Here is an 18,329-nt window from a genome sequence, read left to right on the forward strand (position 1 = left end):
GTATGACCCAAACTTATATTTATAAAAACTACTATCCTATATAATGTTTGACAAATAAACAGCAACAACAACAACAACAACAAAAGTCTTAAAGTTGCCAAGAGATCCCTGCTCCAGACAAAGTCTCTTATCACCTACACCCGGGGTAGGCAAAGTTGGCTCTTCTATCACATGTGGACTTCAACTCCCAAAATTCCTGAGCTAGCATGATTGGCTCAGGAATTCTGGGAGTTGAAGTCCACAAGTCATAGAAGAGCCAAGTTTGTCTACCTCTGCCTCACTCAACAATGCTTTTCTTCAGCGGTAATGACGGCACTTGTAACGCAACACCATCAGTAGTGCCAACCTACGCACTCTGGCTCGTTTGATGCCGCTCGCGCAGCATCCACTCACAGCTAGCACGAGTTCCGCGCCTAGCGATTACCTATCGCACCGATTGGATTAAACTGCATTCCAGGGTGGTGGAGAGAAGTGGATGCGGATCGCTTGATACACCCTTAAGGAACGCGTCTTAGCATTAGGCGGCGTCGGCCATTTTGGTTGCCCTAGCAACCGGGCCTAGCAACGCCGCCCGCCGGGTATCTTTGGAGAAATTCAGCAGGCGCTTCTTCCTTACCTTTCGCGACGGCCCTGTGTATAGTTGCCGCCGGTTAGCCATTCCGTTTTCTCTTCACTTTCTTCCCTAAAACCAATGTTCTTAAACTCTTCCGTTATTTCTGGGAACGGGGAGAAGGGCGACGACTCGGCGGCTTTTCCAGGTTTGGTCTCCGGTCTCCGACCTAGGCGGAGCTCCGGAGTGGCGATTGCCATGCCTCTCGATGGAGACGGCGATGGCGACAAGAGGAAGATTTTCATTTCGGCCACTGCTGGCAACTACTTTGGGTTGTCGTCGTTTGGGAGCCTGGCGCCGCTTTCTGACAGTCCTGAACTGGCCAACTTCTTGGATGATGGGAACGAATTTCTTCTCTGTGTACAGAACTCCGAAGACCAGATTGTGGTCTCAAATAAGGTACTGTGACGTTCTTCTTTATGTTATTATCAGTGTTAGATATTTATTCCACCTTTTATTTATTTGTGTTTGTGTGTGTGTGTGATATGTGTTTGGTGTGTTTGTGTATACATACACACACACACACATTAATAAATAAAAGGTGGAATACAATGCACATTCAAACACACACACACATAAAGAGAGAGAAAGAGAGAGAGATGCAAACATCTATAAATCTGTAGGATCTATAGGCTCTCTGTTATCTGTATCTCTCTCTATATCATCAATATCATTTATATCTAAATACAGTACCCTCAAAACGTCGCTGCACAGCACTGCACACCAAGACAACTAGACACAAGAACAGAACGTCATCACTCTACTAAACAAATAATTCCCTCAACACTGTCAGACTTTTTACTAAATCTGCACTTTTATTTCTACTAGTTTTTCTCATCATTCCTCTCATCCTTTTCCTCCACTTAGGACTGTATGACTGTAACTTGTTGCTTGTATCCTAAGATTTTTATTAATATTGATTGTTTCTTCATTGCTTATTTGACCCCTACGACAATCATCATGATTCTTGACAAATGTATCTTTTTCTTTTATGTACGCTGAGAGCATATGCACCAAGACAAATTCCTTGTGTGTCCAATCATACTTGGCCAATAAAAATTCTATTCTATTCTATTCTATTCTATCATTTATATCTATATATCATCTACTGTTCAAAAAAATAAAGGGAACACGTAAACAACACAACATAATTCCAAGTAAATAAAACTTCTGTGAAATCAAACTGTCCACTTAGGAAGCAACATTGACAATCAATTTCACATGCTGTTGTGCACATTCAGCTTTGTACAGAACGAAGTATTCAGTGTGAATATTTCATTCATTCAGATCTAGGATGTGTTATTTGAGTGTTCCCTTTATTTTTTTGAGCAGTATATATCATATCTATATATCATCTATATATCGTCATCTCTATCTATATCATCATCTATATCTCATTTAGGTTAGGTTAGGTTTATTGGATTTATATGCCGCCCCTCTCCGCAAACTCGGGGCGGCTCACAACAATAATAAAAAACAGTACAGTACATAATACCAAATCCAATGCCCACCCATCTAGTTACAATTAAAATTAATAATCTCATAAAAACAGTTTATATAAAAAACAGGCACACAGTCAATCAATCAACAAAACAACATGGGCAAGGGGGAGGTGTTTTAGTTCCCCCATGCCTGACGGCAAAGGTGGGTCTTAAGGAGTTTACGAAAGGCAGGGAGGGTGGGGGCAATCCTAATCTCAGGGGGGAGCTGGTTCCAGAGGGTCGGGGCCCCCACAGAGAAGGCTCTTCCCCTGGGTCCCGCCAGACGACATTGTTTAGTCGACGGGACCCGGAGAAGGCCAACTCTGTGGGACCTAACTGGTCGCTGGGATTCGTGCGGCAGGAGGCGGTCCCGAAGATATTCTGGTCCGGTGCCATGAAGGGCTTTATAGGTCATAACCAACACTTTGAATTGTGACCGGAAACTGATCGGCAGCCAATGCAGACTGCGGAGTGTTGGAGTGATATGGGAATACTTGGAGAAGCCCATAATTGCTCTCGCAGCTGCATTCTGCACGATCTGAAGTTTCCGAACACTTTTCAAAGGTAGCCCCATGTAGAGCGCGTTACAGTAGTCGAGCCTCGAGGTGATGAGGGCATGAGTGACTGTGAGCAATGACTCCCGGTCCAAATAGGGCCGCAACTGGCGCACCAGGCGAACGTGGGCAAACGCCCCCCTCGCCACAGCTGACAGGTGTTTTTCTAATGTGAGCTGTGGATCGAGGAGGACGCCCAAGTTGCGGACCCTCTCTGAGGGGGTCAATAATTCCCCCCCCAGGGTAATGGACGGACAGATAGAATTGTCCTTGGGAGGCAAAACCCACAGCCACTTCGTCTTGTCTGGGTTGAGTTTGAGTTTGTTGACACCCATCCAGGCCCCAACAGCCTCCAGGCACCGGCACATCACTTCCACTGCTTCGTTGACTGGACATGGGGTGGAGATGTACAACTGGGTATCATCGGCATATTGATGATACCTCACCCCATGCCCTTGGATGATCTCACCCAGCGGTTTCATGTAGATATTAAATAGCAGGGGGGAGAGGACCGACCCCTGAGGCACCCCACAAGGGAGAAACCTCGGGGTCGACCTCTGACCCCCCACTAACACCGACTGCGACCGACCAGAGAGGTAGGAGGAGAACCACTGAAGAACAGTGCCTCCCACTCCCAACCCCTCCAGCCGGCGCAGAAGGATACCATGGTCGATGGTATCGAAAGCCGCTGAGAGGTCAAGGAGCACCAGGACAAAGGACAAGCCCCTGTCCCGGGCCCACCAGAGATCATCCATCAATGCGACCAAAGCAGTTTCCGTGCTGTAGCCGGGCCTGAATCCAGACTGCTGAGGACCTAGATAATCGGCTTCATCCAAGGACCGCTGGAGTTGAAGTGCCACCACCTTCTCGACAACCTTCCCCATGAAGGGAAGGTTGGAGACTGGACGGTAGTTATTAAGCACGTCTGGGTCCAGGGAAGGCTTCAATCAAAGTTTTGGGCTCAATTGTGGTCATAAGCTTTCTTTCTTTCCTTTCTTTCTTTCTTTCTTTCTTTCTTTCTTTCTTTCTTTCTTTCTTTCTTTCTTTCCTTCCTTCCTTCCTTCCTTCCTTCCTTCCTTCCTTCCTTCTTTCTTTCCTTCTTTCTTTCCTTCCTTCCTTCTTCCCTCCCTCCCTCCTCCTCCTCCTTCTTCTCCTTCCTTCCTTCCTTCCTTTCCTTCCTCCCTCCCTCCTTCCTTCCTTCCTTCTTTCCTCCTTCCTTCATCTTCCTTCTTCCTTCCCTTTCTTTTTCTTTCCTCCTCTTCCTTCTCTTTCTTTGCTTCTTTGCTTCTTTCTTTCTTTCCTCCCTCCCTCCCTTCCTTTCTTTCCACCAAGGGCCACCCACCCATCCACTGTCCAGAGTGGGCTGGACTTTGGAAGGCAAGCAGATGTTGGGGACCACTGGGAAGGCTGCTGGCTCCCTTCCCTGCAGCCAGCCTGCCCCAACATGCTTTTCTGCCTTCCATATGGCCTTCCACTTGCCTGTCTTCACAAGCTGGCCATGGGGGCACTGGGAAGGCCTGATGGAAGGCAGGAAAGCACGTTGGGGTTTCAGGCGGTCGTAAGCCTGATGTTTGTAAGCAGCTTTATAACTGTAATCTTGAGATATTAACCCACAGAACATTTAATGCTACAAGCCTTTTACAGATAGGTCATTTATTTATTATTTAGTATACAGTAATTTTCAAGTGTACTATTAAGTATGCTATAAACAATCCCTTCATTAAAGAAAGAACACAAACATTGCTTGCTCTATATGTTTATCTTTATTTATCTTACCAAAATACATATTTCTGTATCTTCTTGGTTTAGTTAAAAAGTCATGTTCTACTGTAGTCCTGTATTTTAAAGTAAATCCTGTTTTCCTTATTTGCTTTTCTTTGTATATGAATGATATTGCAATATTATATTAAAATGTAGCACAGTTTTTCCTTCTGTTTTTCCTCTGTGAGACAGGAAAGTTTAATATTTGTAGACTGGGCTTTATAATTTTAATAACTTAAAAATATTGTCACAATGCTGGATTACTTTTCTGTTTAGCAGTTAATTAATTTCTGTGTTTCACACTTATGCAGGTTGAAGCTAGCAATTCAGAAGATAAAATGTTAGTATTCTTCAAGCTGCGACCTGATGTTATTACAGAAGATAATCTTCACAGCAATATTCTTGTGTCATCTATGTTAGATTCTCCAGTTAATATGCTTTATCAAGCAGTGCGACAGGTATTTGCACCGGTACTGCTGAAAGTGAGTATGCACAATCTGAATTATTTCAATAAATCATAGGATTTTTCTCATATATTGAAAATGTACTATTTTGTTGTAGTTCTTTTATTACAGAATTTACTTCAATTTTTTTTGACATGATGCTAGTTTCAATTAATAGGAAGTAGCTCTCTCTTGTCATTTAAAATTATTTGTTAACAGTTAATTATGTACAAGTCTAGTATGGTTATATTTATATTTCTTATAATTAATATAACTTAATTACCTGTTAAGAATCATGTCAATTATGTTTCAGCACTGAAAAAACAACCAAAGAATGTGATAATAAATGCAGAATTAAATGTAGAAAATTGTATGTTACAATAATGAAGATATGCAGTTTTGATAGAAAAGTAACATAATCTAAAATCTTTATTTTAGGATGAAAAATGGAGTAAGGATTTTGATCCCAAACTGCAAAATCTTTTGCGGGAGTTAGAAGCTGGCTTAGGTTCTGTTCTAAGGAAAACAGATACTGCTTATACAGGAGCAAAATATCGGGAAGATGATGTTCAAGGTATTTAATGCTTAATATTTATAAACTGCCAAATCAAAACTCGATATTGTGATGATAATAAAAATAAATAAATATTTATATGCTGCCGCTCTCCGAAGACTCGGGGCGTCTTACAACACATAAAAACAGTATACACCGAGATAATAGTTTTTCATTATAGTCCAGTGGGTAGGCATAGAGTGTGTATAATAAATGAAACATTCTATTTATTTCAGTAATGTCTCAGATAAGAATATTAGAATTATGCAGAATCATAGATATACAGTGATCCCCCGTTTATTGCGTCCCCAACCATTGCGAACAGGGTACTTCGCTATTTTTCAACCCGGAAGTCAAAATACCATCTACGCATGCGTGCCCGTGGGCACGCATGCGTAGATGGCAACCGGGAGATCAGCTGCTGGGCGGCTTCCCTGAGTCTTCCCCCTCTTGCTGGCGTCAGCGAGGAGTTTCCTCACCGCCCACGCAAACTCCTCGCTGCTGCCCGCCCTTCGCCCGCCCACGCCGTTCATTCTCGGCGCTTTCGAGCTGAGTCCAGGAGCGAATTCGCTCCCGGATTCAGCTCGAAAGCGGCGAGAATAAACGGCGTGGAAAAGCCGTTCCTTGCCTTTCGTTCTCGGCGCTTTCCAGCTGAGTCCGGGAGCGAATTCGCTCCCGGATTCAGCTCGAAAGCGGCGAGAATGAACGGCGTGGAAAAGCCGTTCCTTGCCTTTCGTTCTCGGCGCTTTCCAGCTGAGTCCGGGAGCGAGTTCGCTCCCGGATTCAGCTCGAAAGCGGCGAGAATGAACGGCGTGGAAAAGCCGTTCCTTGCCTTTCGTTCTCGGCGCTTTCCAGCTGAGTCCGGGAGCGAGTTCGCTCCCGGATTCAGCTCGAAAGCGGCGAGAATGAACGGCGTGGAAAAGCCGTTCCTTGCCTTTCGTTCTCGGCGCTTTTCAGCTGAGTCCGGGAGCGAATTCGCTCCCGGATTCAGCTCGAAAGCGGCGAGAGCCAGCGCCCCCCGTCCCCCAACCCGGGTTTGGGGGGCTGCTAGGAAGCCCTCCATGCCGGCGGCAAACAGCCGCGCCCCCCCCAATCTTCGGCTCCTTGCTAGCGCTGTGGGAGTAAAAACACCATCTGCACATGCGCAGATGGTGTTTTTACTTCCGCAGCGCTACTTCGTGAAAACCCGCTCGTTGCGGGGGGTCCTGGAACGGAACCCTCGCAACGAGCGGGGGATCACTGTACTATTGTTTTTGTAATACAGTATAGCATAATATATTTGAGATGCAATAATTCTGTTATAGTATACATACTAATGTTAATTTATATGGAGTAAATTACTAAAATGTATGCATTAGTTTTTAAAGATCCATCTACTTGATTGCTATCTAACCAACGGAATATTTGTTTTTTGTTTTTTATAGCTGTACTTTGCCCAAATGATGAATTTCAATTCTGGATAGAGCGTGCTCAACATGGAAGTAAATCATGTAGCAAGGACAGAGCTTCTCATTTTAAAGAGCTATTTGAAACCATTTCATATGTATGTAACATTTATTTTATTTATTTCCCAACTATCTTGCTGTGGGGCTAGTCTAGGTGGCTTAAAACAATAAAAATGGAGAAATGAAAAGAAGTATAAACATAACAGCAACATCAATTAAGCATTAATCACATTTCCATTGATTCCTATGAGAAACACTGTTTCGTCTTACGAACTTTTCACCTTATGAACCTCGTCCCAGAACCAATTAAGTTCGTAAGACAAGGTATCACTGTATATTGAATTGTACCTGGGAGCAGGGTGATAGTCAGTGTAGTTTGTGGAGCAGAAGTGAGCCATTCTAGGGGCCCCAAAGATTGCTCAAACAAAGTTTATTAAACAAACAATTGCTAAATAAAAAAACAAATGGTGATCAAATAAATAAAAATAAATAATTAAAATGTATCAACAAAGTTGAACGTTTAATTCACAAGTCTCCCTCAGGTTTCCACATCCTCTTAGAATATTTTACCACAGCCTTCTTACCTGAAGTATTCTAGAAGTTGATATGCAGAGATCTGAAGGGATTTTGTATCAGAGAAAGCTACATTATGATATCAAAACTACATACTACTGCATTGCTTCTGTTTTTATGCACACTGTAAATCACAAAGTAGCCTATAATTTGTATATGTGCTGGATTCATGCAATCAGTTAAAATAGAACTGAGTTGGGTAGAGATGAATCTCCCTTCATATATATATATATATATTGGTTTTTATTCAAACATTGAAAACATCCATGCATTTCTATAGGAAATTAGCATTTTATATATTATAGATAATGACATTTGAAGAAATATTTCAAGAATGGTTTACTGCTGTCTGAACGCTCAATTGTTGTCCTTATTAGGGTATTGATAAATAATGGTGGCATTTGTCATACTTAATTCCCAGTTAGATTAACAATAATGTGCATTTCCTGAGATCACCATAAATCAGATGTGTGTGACCACTGTTGCATAAAGGTCTCACTAACCTTTTCATGGCATAGCAAAAATTGAAAATGGGCAGACTGAGCTCAAATGTGGGGGTTCAAACATTTTGTTACTTTAATTAAGAAATGTCCTCCTCATCCCTCACCCCCAATTGTCCCGTTATTCTTTATCAAAAGAGAGCACAGACTCTTTTTTCTCCAATATCATAACACACTTTTCAGCCAGAATCCGTATTTTATTTTGGAATTGTTTGCACCTGATAGGAATGGACCATTGTAGTTAGGTGAAATGAATGAGCAGATTTATCACAAGGTAATTTGAGACACTGAGGCAGATCAGAATGAACTGGGAAGGACTATAGGGAGCTGAGGGGAGTCATGCTAAGTATTCAGAGAAATGAATGGCAAACATTACATACCATATAACATTTTCATAGAAATGTAGCCCTAATATATCTGCTGGAAATTATACTTTTAATTATGTATCACGCTTCTAGGATTATTACAATTTGGACAGTTTATCTTTATTTGAAGTTGTGGATTTAGTGGAGACTACACGGGACATTGTTGATGATGTCTGGAGGCAATCCGATCATGAGCCTTTTCCACAATCGCGCATGAAGAACCTTTTGGATATCATAGGTAAAGCTCTGGACAAAAAGCCCTCTGGAACAGTTTGCTAACTTATCTCTTTGTATGTACTTCCTCATTGCTTTCATAGTGCTTGAGTGTGATGACTGCCTGACAAGGGAAAGTTACATGGAATAAGTTATTTGAATTTTTATTATTGTTTAACTTCCATATAATGTTAACAATTTCTGTCAGCCAAGATGAAGTATCTCTTTTGAGCACTGAGGACACTAGATCGGTCTTTGATATTTTGAGCCATCAAATATTATTGTGCTGCCTAATTTCTCTTGATGCAAATGATACCACATTCCATGGTTTTATTTACATCATACACACAAATGCCTTGCGATTTATGTTGTAAAGATTACATGATCATAATGGGTATATTAAGAGGCATGTTTTGATGCAAATGTAGTCATGAAAAACTGCACTTTGCCAAACAAAACACAAATAATTGAAAACACAGTTAATTTTCTTTATTTGCTTGTATGATTTTTAGCTGGTTCTCTTGGAAGATTTGTTCAGAAGAAGTTAGGTACTTTAAACCTATGGGAGGATTCATTTCACACTGTGAAAGAGAATCTGAAGGCTGGCATCATTATTTGCGAACAGTGGGTTGCAGCTTGTGACCATCTTACAGGACAGTTATGGCAACGTTATACCCCACATATATGGCGAGGAGAGAAATATATCCCTGAAATACTAGGAAAACTTGGCAAACGTCTTGAAGAGGTATCTGGTTTGTTTTAGGGATGTGAACTCTAGGTAAAAGTACTATCTCAAAGCTTTTGAATATGCTGTTTTTTTAATAGAAAAGACTGTAGTACTTGCTTTTAAGATACAGAGCTATAAAATTCAGATTATTGGATCTTTAGTTTAAAGGCTCTCTGATAATGGCTATAAGGAAAAGTACTGGTAGATGAAATCATAGGGCTCTTCAATTGATTTTCTTGTATGTTTTCAAAACAAGCTGGGGACGTGATGTCGATATGTTTTTAAATTTCCTTTCCCTGCTTATAAATTTCCAAAATTGCCATCATTGATCTAGGTTATGCCCAAGAATCTATTTAGCATAAGTCTTATTGAAGTTAGTAAAAATGTAATTATTAATGTAATATGAATTTGGAAGGCCTGTTTTATAATATCTTAACATGTAGTTCAAATACATTAAACTCCAGTGTTCCCGCTATCTTCAATGGTATATTAATAGACTGTATATGGTTATTTTCAGTGGAATATGTGATGTACTACAGAAATTTAACATCCCATTCATAATTAATGCTATATTCTATTCTGTCAAAAGTACGTTTGTTATTTAGAGGATTTTTAGCTTTTGTTATAGTTAACTGAAAAATTATGGGTCAAGTTATTATATTCCTTTCATTTTAGGTATTAAGTATTAGATCCCTTCATGAGAAACTTACATATTTTTTGCCAACTGGTGAGCAGCAAGCATTGCATCTTGCTCAAGTGTTTGAACCTTTTGCTGGATTGAATCCTGTGCATTACAATCCCTACACTGAGGTAAAATATTTTATACATAAGTTAAACATAAGTTAGATGACGTTTACATATCAGTCTGTCAAAATAAAAATATGTTTTCTTCTTCTAGCCTTTATGGAAAGCAGCGGTACGTCAATATGAAAGAATTATTGCTCCAGCAGAACAAAAAATAGCAAGCAAGTTGAAAAGCTTTATTTCAGAAATCCAGGATAGTCCACAACAGGTATTTAAAAAAAAAATACTATTGATGACCAAACCTGATGCTGAAATGCTTGCTTATTAAAAACATTTTGTACACCAAACTTATATGTTAAATAGTTTTAAGTTTCATTTTTCTGCTGGGAGAGAGGTTGAACTATGCCTTAAAATGGTTAACCCACATGCCTTATGCTTCTTCACCGAGCCTCATTCAAAATTGGGAGTTTTTGTTCAGTACTTTTTCCTTTCCTTTTCTTTTTTTGGATATGTGGGCAATGGATTGCATAAGAGAAGGTGGAAGAAAGAAAGAGGGTGGGGAGAAAAAAAAAGAAATAAAGAAAGAGAAAGAAAGAAAGAAAGAAAGAAAGAAAATAATCATTCTTGATGCAGCCCAGACTACTGTTGTTAGGCATGAAAGATTTTCACAGTCATGATCACCGCTTTCAATGCATCTGTTCAGAATATTTCTTTTTAATATAACAAATGATAGAAATATAGAAAATAATAGCAATAGCATTTATATACCTCTCCATAGTGCTTTTACAGTCCTCTCTAAGCAGTTTACAGAATCAGCATATTGCCTTCAACAATCTGGGTCTTCATTTTATCCACCTTGGAAGGATGGAAGGCTGAGTCAACCTTGAGCCGGTAGTGAGATTTGAACTGCTAAACTACAGCTAGCAGTTAGCTGAAGTAGCCTGCAGCGCTGCACTCTAACCACTGCGCCACCCTGGCTACAGAAAACTTTGAATCATGTGCAGACATTTTGGCATTATTTTGAGGCCTATTGTTCTGCTGGCATGTGCCAACTGCCCGTAATTACAGGGTAATTAGTCCAGAAAGACACACACCACATGATAGAAGGAAAACCAAAAGTCTTTATCAACAGAAAACCAGAAAAAACTCCCTTTTTAAATGTCAAAGGGATTTTCTGGTACACACAAGGCACAGGTTAAATGCAATCCAACTTCTCACCCAATAACTGGGAAATTGAGTCCAAATTCCAAAGTCCAGAAAGTCCACACACAGTCTTGAACAGGGAAACAGCAAAACCACGATCTTGACGAACTATGAATCAGATAAACTTCCACAAGGCTAAACCAGCACGCTGTTCTTTTTATCTGTAACACTAATTACAACAGCCCCACCCAACCACAGGTGGCCTCACTTATCTCTTGTAATAATCCTTCAGTTGTTCTCTCCTATGCATCACTCTACGCATGCGTGGGTCTGTCATAAGTTCTTGTTCAGAATCCAGGGATGATAAAGATGATTGATTTCCTCCTGGGCTGTCTGCCAAACTCCCCCCTTCCCTGCTACTCATGCTTCCTTTATCAGAGGACCCTTCGTCGGAAGATTCTATCCGAAGCAAAACAGGCCTATGGCATGTGGATGTTTTCCCCACATCCACCTCCACATTCCTTGGGGCAGGAGCTGGGCCAGAGCCAACCACAACACCTATCTACCCAGGTTCACGTTTTGCTGTGCTTTTGGGAACAAAATAAATTTTTGTGAAATGATATGGGGGAAATATCAACAAAAATATAAGACAAGCACATGTGTACATTTTATTACTATGTTTTAATTTTCATTATTTCAAACCCTGATTGTAATTAACAGTTGTTCTGTCTCAGCTTTGTTGTTGGGAGCTGTTGTCATTATGCAGCACAGTTGTGTGATCTTTCAAACAATGATCACTTAGTGATGGAAATTTCGGTCCCAATTAAGGTCATGAAGGGGTACTTGTAGATTAATGTTTTAAACATAATCCACAATAATCAATTTCATTTTATGTATTTATACATGTTTTATATTTTTAGCTTCTTCAGGCTTTTCAGAAATACAAGGAATTTATACGACGTCCAAGCATTAGCAAAGAATTGCTTTTAGAAAGAGAAACTTTGCTGGCAAAACTTCAAGGTGCAGTTAAAGGTATACAAACATATATGCATGTATATATGAAAAAATATGAATGCTTTCATCACCTCTTCTTTTTTTAATATGTAACTATTTTATACCTAGGGTATATATCTTCTTTGTAATTTACTATAAAAACTTTTATGATTTGTCATATGTTTAGTTTTGTGAGTCATCACACTCAGTGTGTATGGATGAGTCTGATTACAGAGTGGTGTAAATTCTTGCTTAAAATTCTGTTTTTTAAATCATTTGTACCCTATGACTGTCATTAAGTGTTGTATCTTAATGTTAAGGATTGTGTAGAACCCTTGAGTTATCAAGGACATGCACAGAGGAAAACGTGGGATTCCAGCAGATATCCAGGAGATATGAGTAATTATTCAATCATACAAAACAGATAAAGTACAGTATATAAAATAGTGTTTGCTTTAGAAATAGCACAGTCCAGTTATTCACATTCAAATCAGTCAATGTCTCTCGATACAATAGTAATATTACAAGACTGACTTTATCTTACATATCAGACATACATTACAGCCAGTGAAGGGCTGCAAACATTTTTACTACCACACTGGGCGTGGCTTATTTTGTGGATGTGGCTTACCAACCATGTGACCAGGTGGGAGTGGCTTGATGATCATGTGACAGGGGTAGCTTAAAGGTCATGTGACTGGCTTAAAGGTAGCCAACTTGACATCACTCGCGTCAAGGGTTTGGGTTAGGGTGCCTGGCCTTTCCTCACCTCAGATATGCAATTTTCTTTACCATTACTGAACATCTAAAATATACTATTTAATTCTATGTATATATAATAATAATTTATTAGATTTGTATGGCACCTCTCTCCGAAGACTCGGGGCGGCATACAAATATATGCCATATATGTACATAATTACACAAAGGCACATAAAATATACATTACATACATAAAAATATACATTGCCTACTATATAAGGTGTATGTACACACACATATGCACAGCTCTTCTAAAATTATACACATTCAACCTCATTTACTGTGATAGGAAAAACATATCCAGAGCCCAGAAGAGAAAAAAAGGAAAAAAAAAATCAAATTTTTTCTACCGGTTCTACGTACTAACATTTTTCTACCAGTTCTGCGTACCTGACCATACCTGTAGGAGCCCATCACTGATTACAGCTTACAAAAACATTAAACTATCATCAAACACACAGAGTGTACTACAGAAGTCACAGTGAATCAGCAGAAAGAACAGAGAGCAGAGAGAGAGAATCATGCTTTTTGGCTCCCTCTTATGGCAATTTGCAACATTACCTCTTAAAGCTATAGTACTTCAATATAAACAAACATTCATTGTTAGCTTGTTTATATATTGCAAACCCAACTGTGTTGCCCATAGTACTAACACTTATGACTCTTGGTGAATGTATCTTTTCTTTATGGACACTTGAGAGCATATATACCAAAGAAAAAATTCTTTGTGCATCCAATCACACTTGGCCAATAAAGAATTCTAATCCAATCCAATCTAATCCAATGCAATGTAATGTAATGTAACCCTGTAGGACTTGGGCAAATGAATGATCATATTAAGAAATAAATTCCAGTATTTAGTGCTGTTTGCTGTTTGCTGTTAATGTGCTGTTTGCTATTAATGTGCTGTTCACTAATATTCTACTTAATGCTGTTGTGCAGATTATCAGACAGATTTTGAGACACGTTGCCATGGCACTCCAGGTGATTCATCAGGGCCTCTTGCAGGAAAAAATCTTTCTGAGGTTGTAAATAATATTGTCTGGGTGCGTCAGCTACAATTGAAGGTATCGATTTAAACTTGTCATTTGATGTTATATGTTAACCTATAAGAAATAATGTAATGTATTTTAGACCCATACGTTAAATAGGGACAACCTTTCAAACTTTCAAAGATTGTCTTAAACCATATACATCTGATCTTTAAATAAAAGCTTTAAATAAAAGTTATGGCGTAAAATATGAAAATTAGTTTTAATTCAGTGGAAACCTTTTTATTATCATCAGCTGCTTCTATGTGTGTTCTTCTGATGCTTCGATGACCAAGTGAGACTGTTCAATAGGTTTCTGTGCCTTATTGGTAATATTGTTTTATTACATCTTCTTGAAACCCTGTATTCTATTTCTGCTGCAACTATATGCATGCCAATTTCCTAGACTATTTCCAATAAGATGCTGCTAATTAGAAGCAGAAAACCTTCAGTTGCTATAAAATTAAACAATGATAAATGAATGAGCTTGCATCTTGTCTTCACAGCTACTGTACAACTTTGGGAAAATACATGCTTGGTTTAAGGTTTTTACAATAATTAGTATATACCTTCCAAATTACATTTTGTCCTTTGAAAATAGGTATATAGACATAGTATAATATAATAGAGATTATCATAGAACCCTATGGACCACTCTGCATCTAATGATTATAGAATGCAGGAAAACAAAATGAGTTAACATCAGACAAAAATTTATATTTGATATTGAAAGCCTGGCCTGTGTGCCTTTGTGACTCCTGGGTTCCTATCAATTACAATTATGCAATAATATTTAGTTGCTACTGCAACTGAATTGTTTGAATTTGGTTAAGCAAAGTTCTGTAGTTGTATAATCTCTGTAGTGTAAAATGCTGAGATTTTAAACCTCTTGTGTATTTTATGTGTTAGCTTTGAATATTTAGTAGCATAAAACATGCCAAGTGCAATTACATTTTTCAATTATTTTAATATCTAAGGTGGATGATGCCATTAAAATTGCAGAGGCCCTTCTTTCAGACCTAACTGGATTTCAAAATTTCCGGCAAACTGCAGATGACTTTCTAGAACAGTTAAAAATGTACGAACAAGAACAATTTGATGATTGGTCCAGGGACATTCAAACAGGTCTCTCAAACCCAAAGTCTGGTCTTTGGTAAGTATAAAATATTTGACTTTGTAAGAACAATCTTAAAATTAGGTGCACATAAAAAGTCCAGGGGTGATATGTTGAAGAGCTCCAACATATCAGAGGATGGTCCACAGGTTTCCACTAGCCAGTCCTTGGACTGGAAAGAGGGGCTTCTGAACGTGAAATTCAATGTGAAATGGGTCAAACCACGTAAGAATACCACAAACTGCTTCTGATGCAGAGGGTTAAGTTCTGCAAAACTGCTGGTTCACACATAAAACAATCAGACTGGTACAGCCCAAAAGAGAAATTATATTAGTTGATTTTATACTTTCTACTCCATAGACTCAAGACAGCTTACAACATCTGATGTTTTGCTTAATCCTGTTTAAAATCTACTTAGGGAAATTCATAACTAGTCTCTAGAATATAGAAGACCGTATTGTATGTAATAAAAAGATAATATTTTGTAATATAAGGACTAATATTGCAATTTTATTTTAGTATACAGGCCAATAGCCCTGTCATGGAACTTAATCATTCCGATGGAGCCTTAAAAATACATTATTCAGATCGCTTGGTAACTCTCCTTAGAGAAGTACGTCAGCTTTCCGCACTTGGGTTTGTCATTCCTGTCAAAATACAACAGGCTTCAAACACGGCTGAAAAATTTTGCAAACAAGCAGTGATTCTCAAACAGGTATAACTTACTAAATGTTATGAAATTCATGGATTGATTTTTAGATATAATCTCAAGGTAATCACTGTGTGAGAGGGGAGGATGTGTAATATACATAATGCATATAATAGATAGAAAGCGAAATAGGTAAGATAAATAAATGGTTTATTATAAAGCACATTATTATAAGTGTTACTTCTGCTGTAGTTCATTACATATGTGAGCGCTGCTGAAGAGAGAATTCTATCTGATTTCCAAAAATCTAAAAGTCTGGTAGAATTCTAACTGATTGTGATACTAAATTGAAAGGCTGTGGTTGAATTTGTAATAAAATTTGCACAAAATATTGAACTTCATTGTATCTTTGTCAATTTAATTCATGCCATGAAGGCATTAGAAGAAATTTAAAACACTATGCAATAGTTAAACATTTGTTTAAATTGCTTTCCGTTTGTCATAGTTTTAATTCACAGTTTAGAATGTTTTTATATATGGCAAAAAAAAAAATAACCTACTATTGTCTGTATATCATTACTTTCCCAGTATGCCCCCCCCATTTAGTGTAAAGCAAACAATAGAGGAGATTGTTATGGCTACAGAGACCAAAAATAACTTTAAAATGATTGGTCCAGTCTAGTCCCTAAAAGTGATTGGAATTCAAAATCAGTAAGATTTAGTAGAATCTTCTATAGTTGAAATTTAAAGATGTATATTAATTGGAAAGCTAAGTGATAAATAAAAATGAATTATTTTAAATATGAATATGGCATTTAAACATTTTGTATTTATATTTTTTTAATAGGTGGCACACTTTTATAACAGTATTGATCAGCAAATGATTCACAGTCAGAAGCCAATGATGTTGCAGTCTGCTTTAGCATTTGAACAGATAATTAAAGTAATTGCATGTTTGTTACTTTCACTTTTATTATTCTGTCTTCTAAAAGCTTAAAGTTTTTCTACTTGCACATATTTTCTGATTGAGCACAGGATTTGATTTTGGGTTCTTGAGAGTTGATGTTTTGAATGAATTTGGGGGAAATGCCAGAGATTACAAATGTTTGGGAAGCAATGTTTGCAATAATCAAAATATTCATTCCTGTTTTTCTCCAAAATGTTTGCATATGAGTGACTTCTAATTTGCTCTAGAGGCAGGACTAAAATCATTTGAAAATGCTGAACTCTTGTACCACCTAAATTATATACAAAACAGGGATAGAATGGGGAAAGGGTTTTCAAATATGTATTCCTATAACCCTTATTTCCATGAAGGATATAACGATATTGAATCAGATTGACCTGGATAGAATTAGTATACATTGTAAATGTGTATAGTAGAATAAATGCATTGTAAATTGTCAAAAAAAAAGAAAGAAAAGAAAAAGAAAAGGAAAGAAAGAAAAAAGAAAATCACATTCATTTGCAATTGAATATGTATAGTTTATCTGGTTTCTTTACTTCTTGTCTTTTTCTTCATTTCAACCTCTGTAAACATGCTCAGAGAGAACTCTTCATTTTATGAACATCATTAGAATCCAATTGTTTACTTACTTAAGGTATTTCTTTGGCAGCACTCAAAAGCAGAAGGACAAATTACATGGGACAATCCTAAAGAACTCGATATGTATATCAAGAAACTCCAAAGTGCAGCAGAACGGCTTGCCACGGAAAATAGAAAGTTAAGAAAATGGCATATGAGTTTTGTAGAAAAGGTATCTTTTATCATCCCAACTTATTTCCTTATTTTTTTTACTCTCTATTTCAGTAATAAAGTGCAGCATGCTTTTAATTCTTCTTGATAGGTTGTTGGTCTGATGAACATTGATCTACTTCGTCAACAGCAGCGATGGAAAGATGGTTTACAAGAACTTCGGGGAGGATTCTCCAGCCTTGAATCACAGGCATGAATTTATTGCTACTTAAATTTTAAATGAAATAGGATAGAAGTGTGTGTGTGTGTAGCCTTACAAAGCATTTGTGAAAATATATTACAGAATTATAAGTAACTGAAAATCTTTTAAATATTAGGAACATCATGGAATTATCTAGCTTCTTGGCAGAAAATGCTGCTGTCTGTATAATTCATTGATGTGACTGAGGCTATTTCTTCTAATTTTTCATGACAGAATAGTTGCAAAGTAAATGGAAAAGGAGAAACATGTTCTATAATTTGTTGGGATTTCTTGGAAACAGCTTTTAACCACCTACAATACATTTCTGTATTTTTCTATGCAGCACTGTTCTATAGTAGAATAGGTGTAGCTGTATACATTAGTACCTCTACGTACGAACTTAATTCATTCCGTGATTAGGTTTTTAGTAGAAAAGTTTGTAAGAAGAAACAATTTTTCCCATAGGAATCAATGTAAAACCAAATAATGTGTTTGATTGGAGAAACCCCAGGGAAGGTGGACGCCCTGTTTCCTCCCAGGAGATTCCTAGAGAGGCCCCATGGAGGCTTCTCCCCGCCTTTGCCGGACCTGTTTCCTCCCAGGAAATTCCTAGAGAAACCCCACAGAGGCTTCTCCCCGCGATTTGGAGCTCTAAAGGGCTGGTTTGAACTGCCAGCTGTTTATCTCTGTGCCGTGCCCTGCGGCACCACAAATTGCATTGAGCTGATTTA

General features: G+C 38.3%; 1 protein-coding gene across 1 annotated transcript in view; it reads left to right on the forward strand.

The window, feature by feature from the left end:
• The first annotated feature begins 289 nt into the window (after nt 1-289).
• Nucleotides 290-18,329, forward strand: part of DYNC2H1 (dynein cytoplasmic 2 heavy chain 1) — a 184,870-nt gene continuing 166,830 nt past the window's right edge. Inside the window, 15 exon segments of the mRNA XM_070749693.1 lie at nt 290-1,009; nt 4,718-4,888; nt 5,288-5,423; nt 6,827-6,945; nt 8,379-8,523; nt 9,011-9,243; nt 9,901-10,035; nt 10,124-10,237; nt 12,033-12,144; nt 13,810-13,934; nt 14,876-15,051; nt 15,532-15,727; nt 16,509-16,604; nt 17,278-17,418; nt 17,509-17,607. Coding sequence (XP_070605794.1) covers nt 692-1,009; nt 4,718-4,888; nt 5,288-5,423; nt 6,827-6,945; nt 8,379-8,523; nt 9,011-9,243; nt 9,901-10,035; nt 10,124-10,237; nt 12,033-12,144; nt 13,810-13,934; nt 14,876-15,051; nt 15,532-15,727; nt 16,509-16,604; nt 17,278-17,418; nt 17,509-17,607 — 2,316 coding nt within the window. The 5' untranslated portion in view covers nt 290-691.

The sequence above is a fragment of the Erythrolamprus reginae genome, chromosome 4 (assembly GCF_031021105.1).
Source record: "Erythrolamprus reginae isolate rEryReg1 chromosome 4, rEryReg1.hap1, whole genome shotgun sequence".
In the NCBI taxonomy this organism is placed as follows: domain Eukaryota; kingdom Metazoa; phylum Chordata; class Lepidosauria; order Squamata; family Dipsadidae; genus Erythrolamprus; species Erythrolamprus reginae.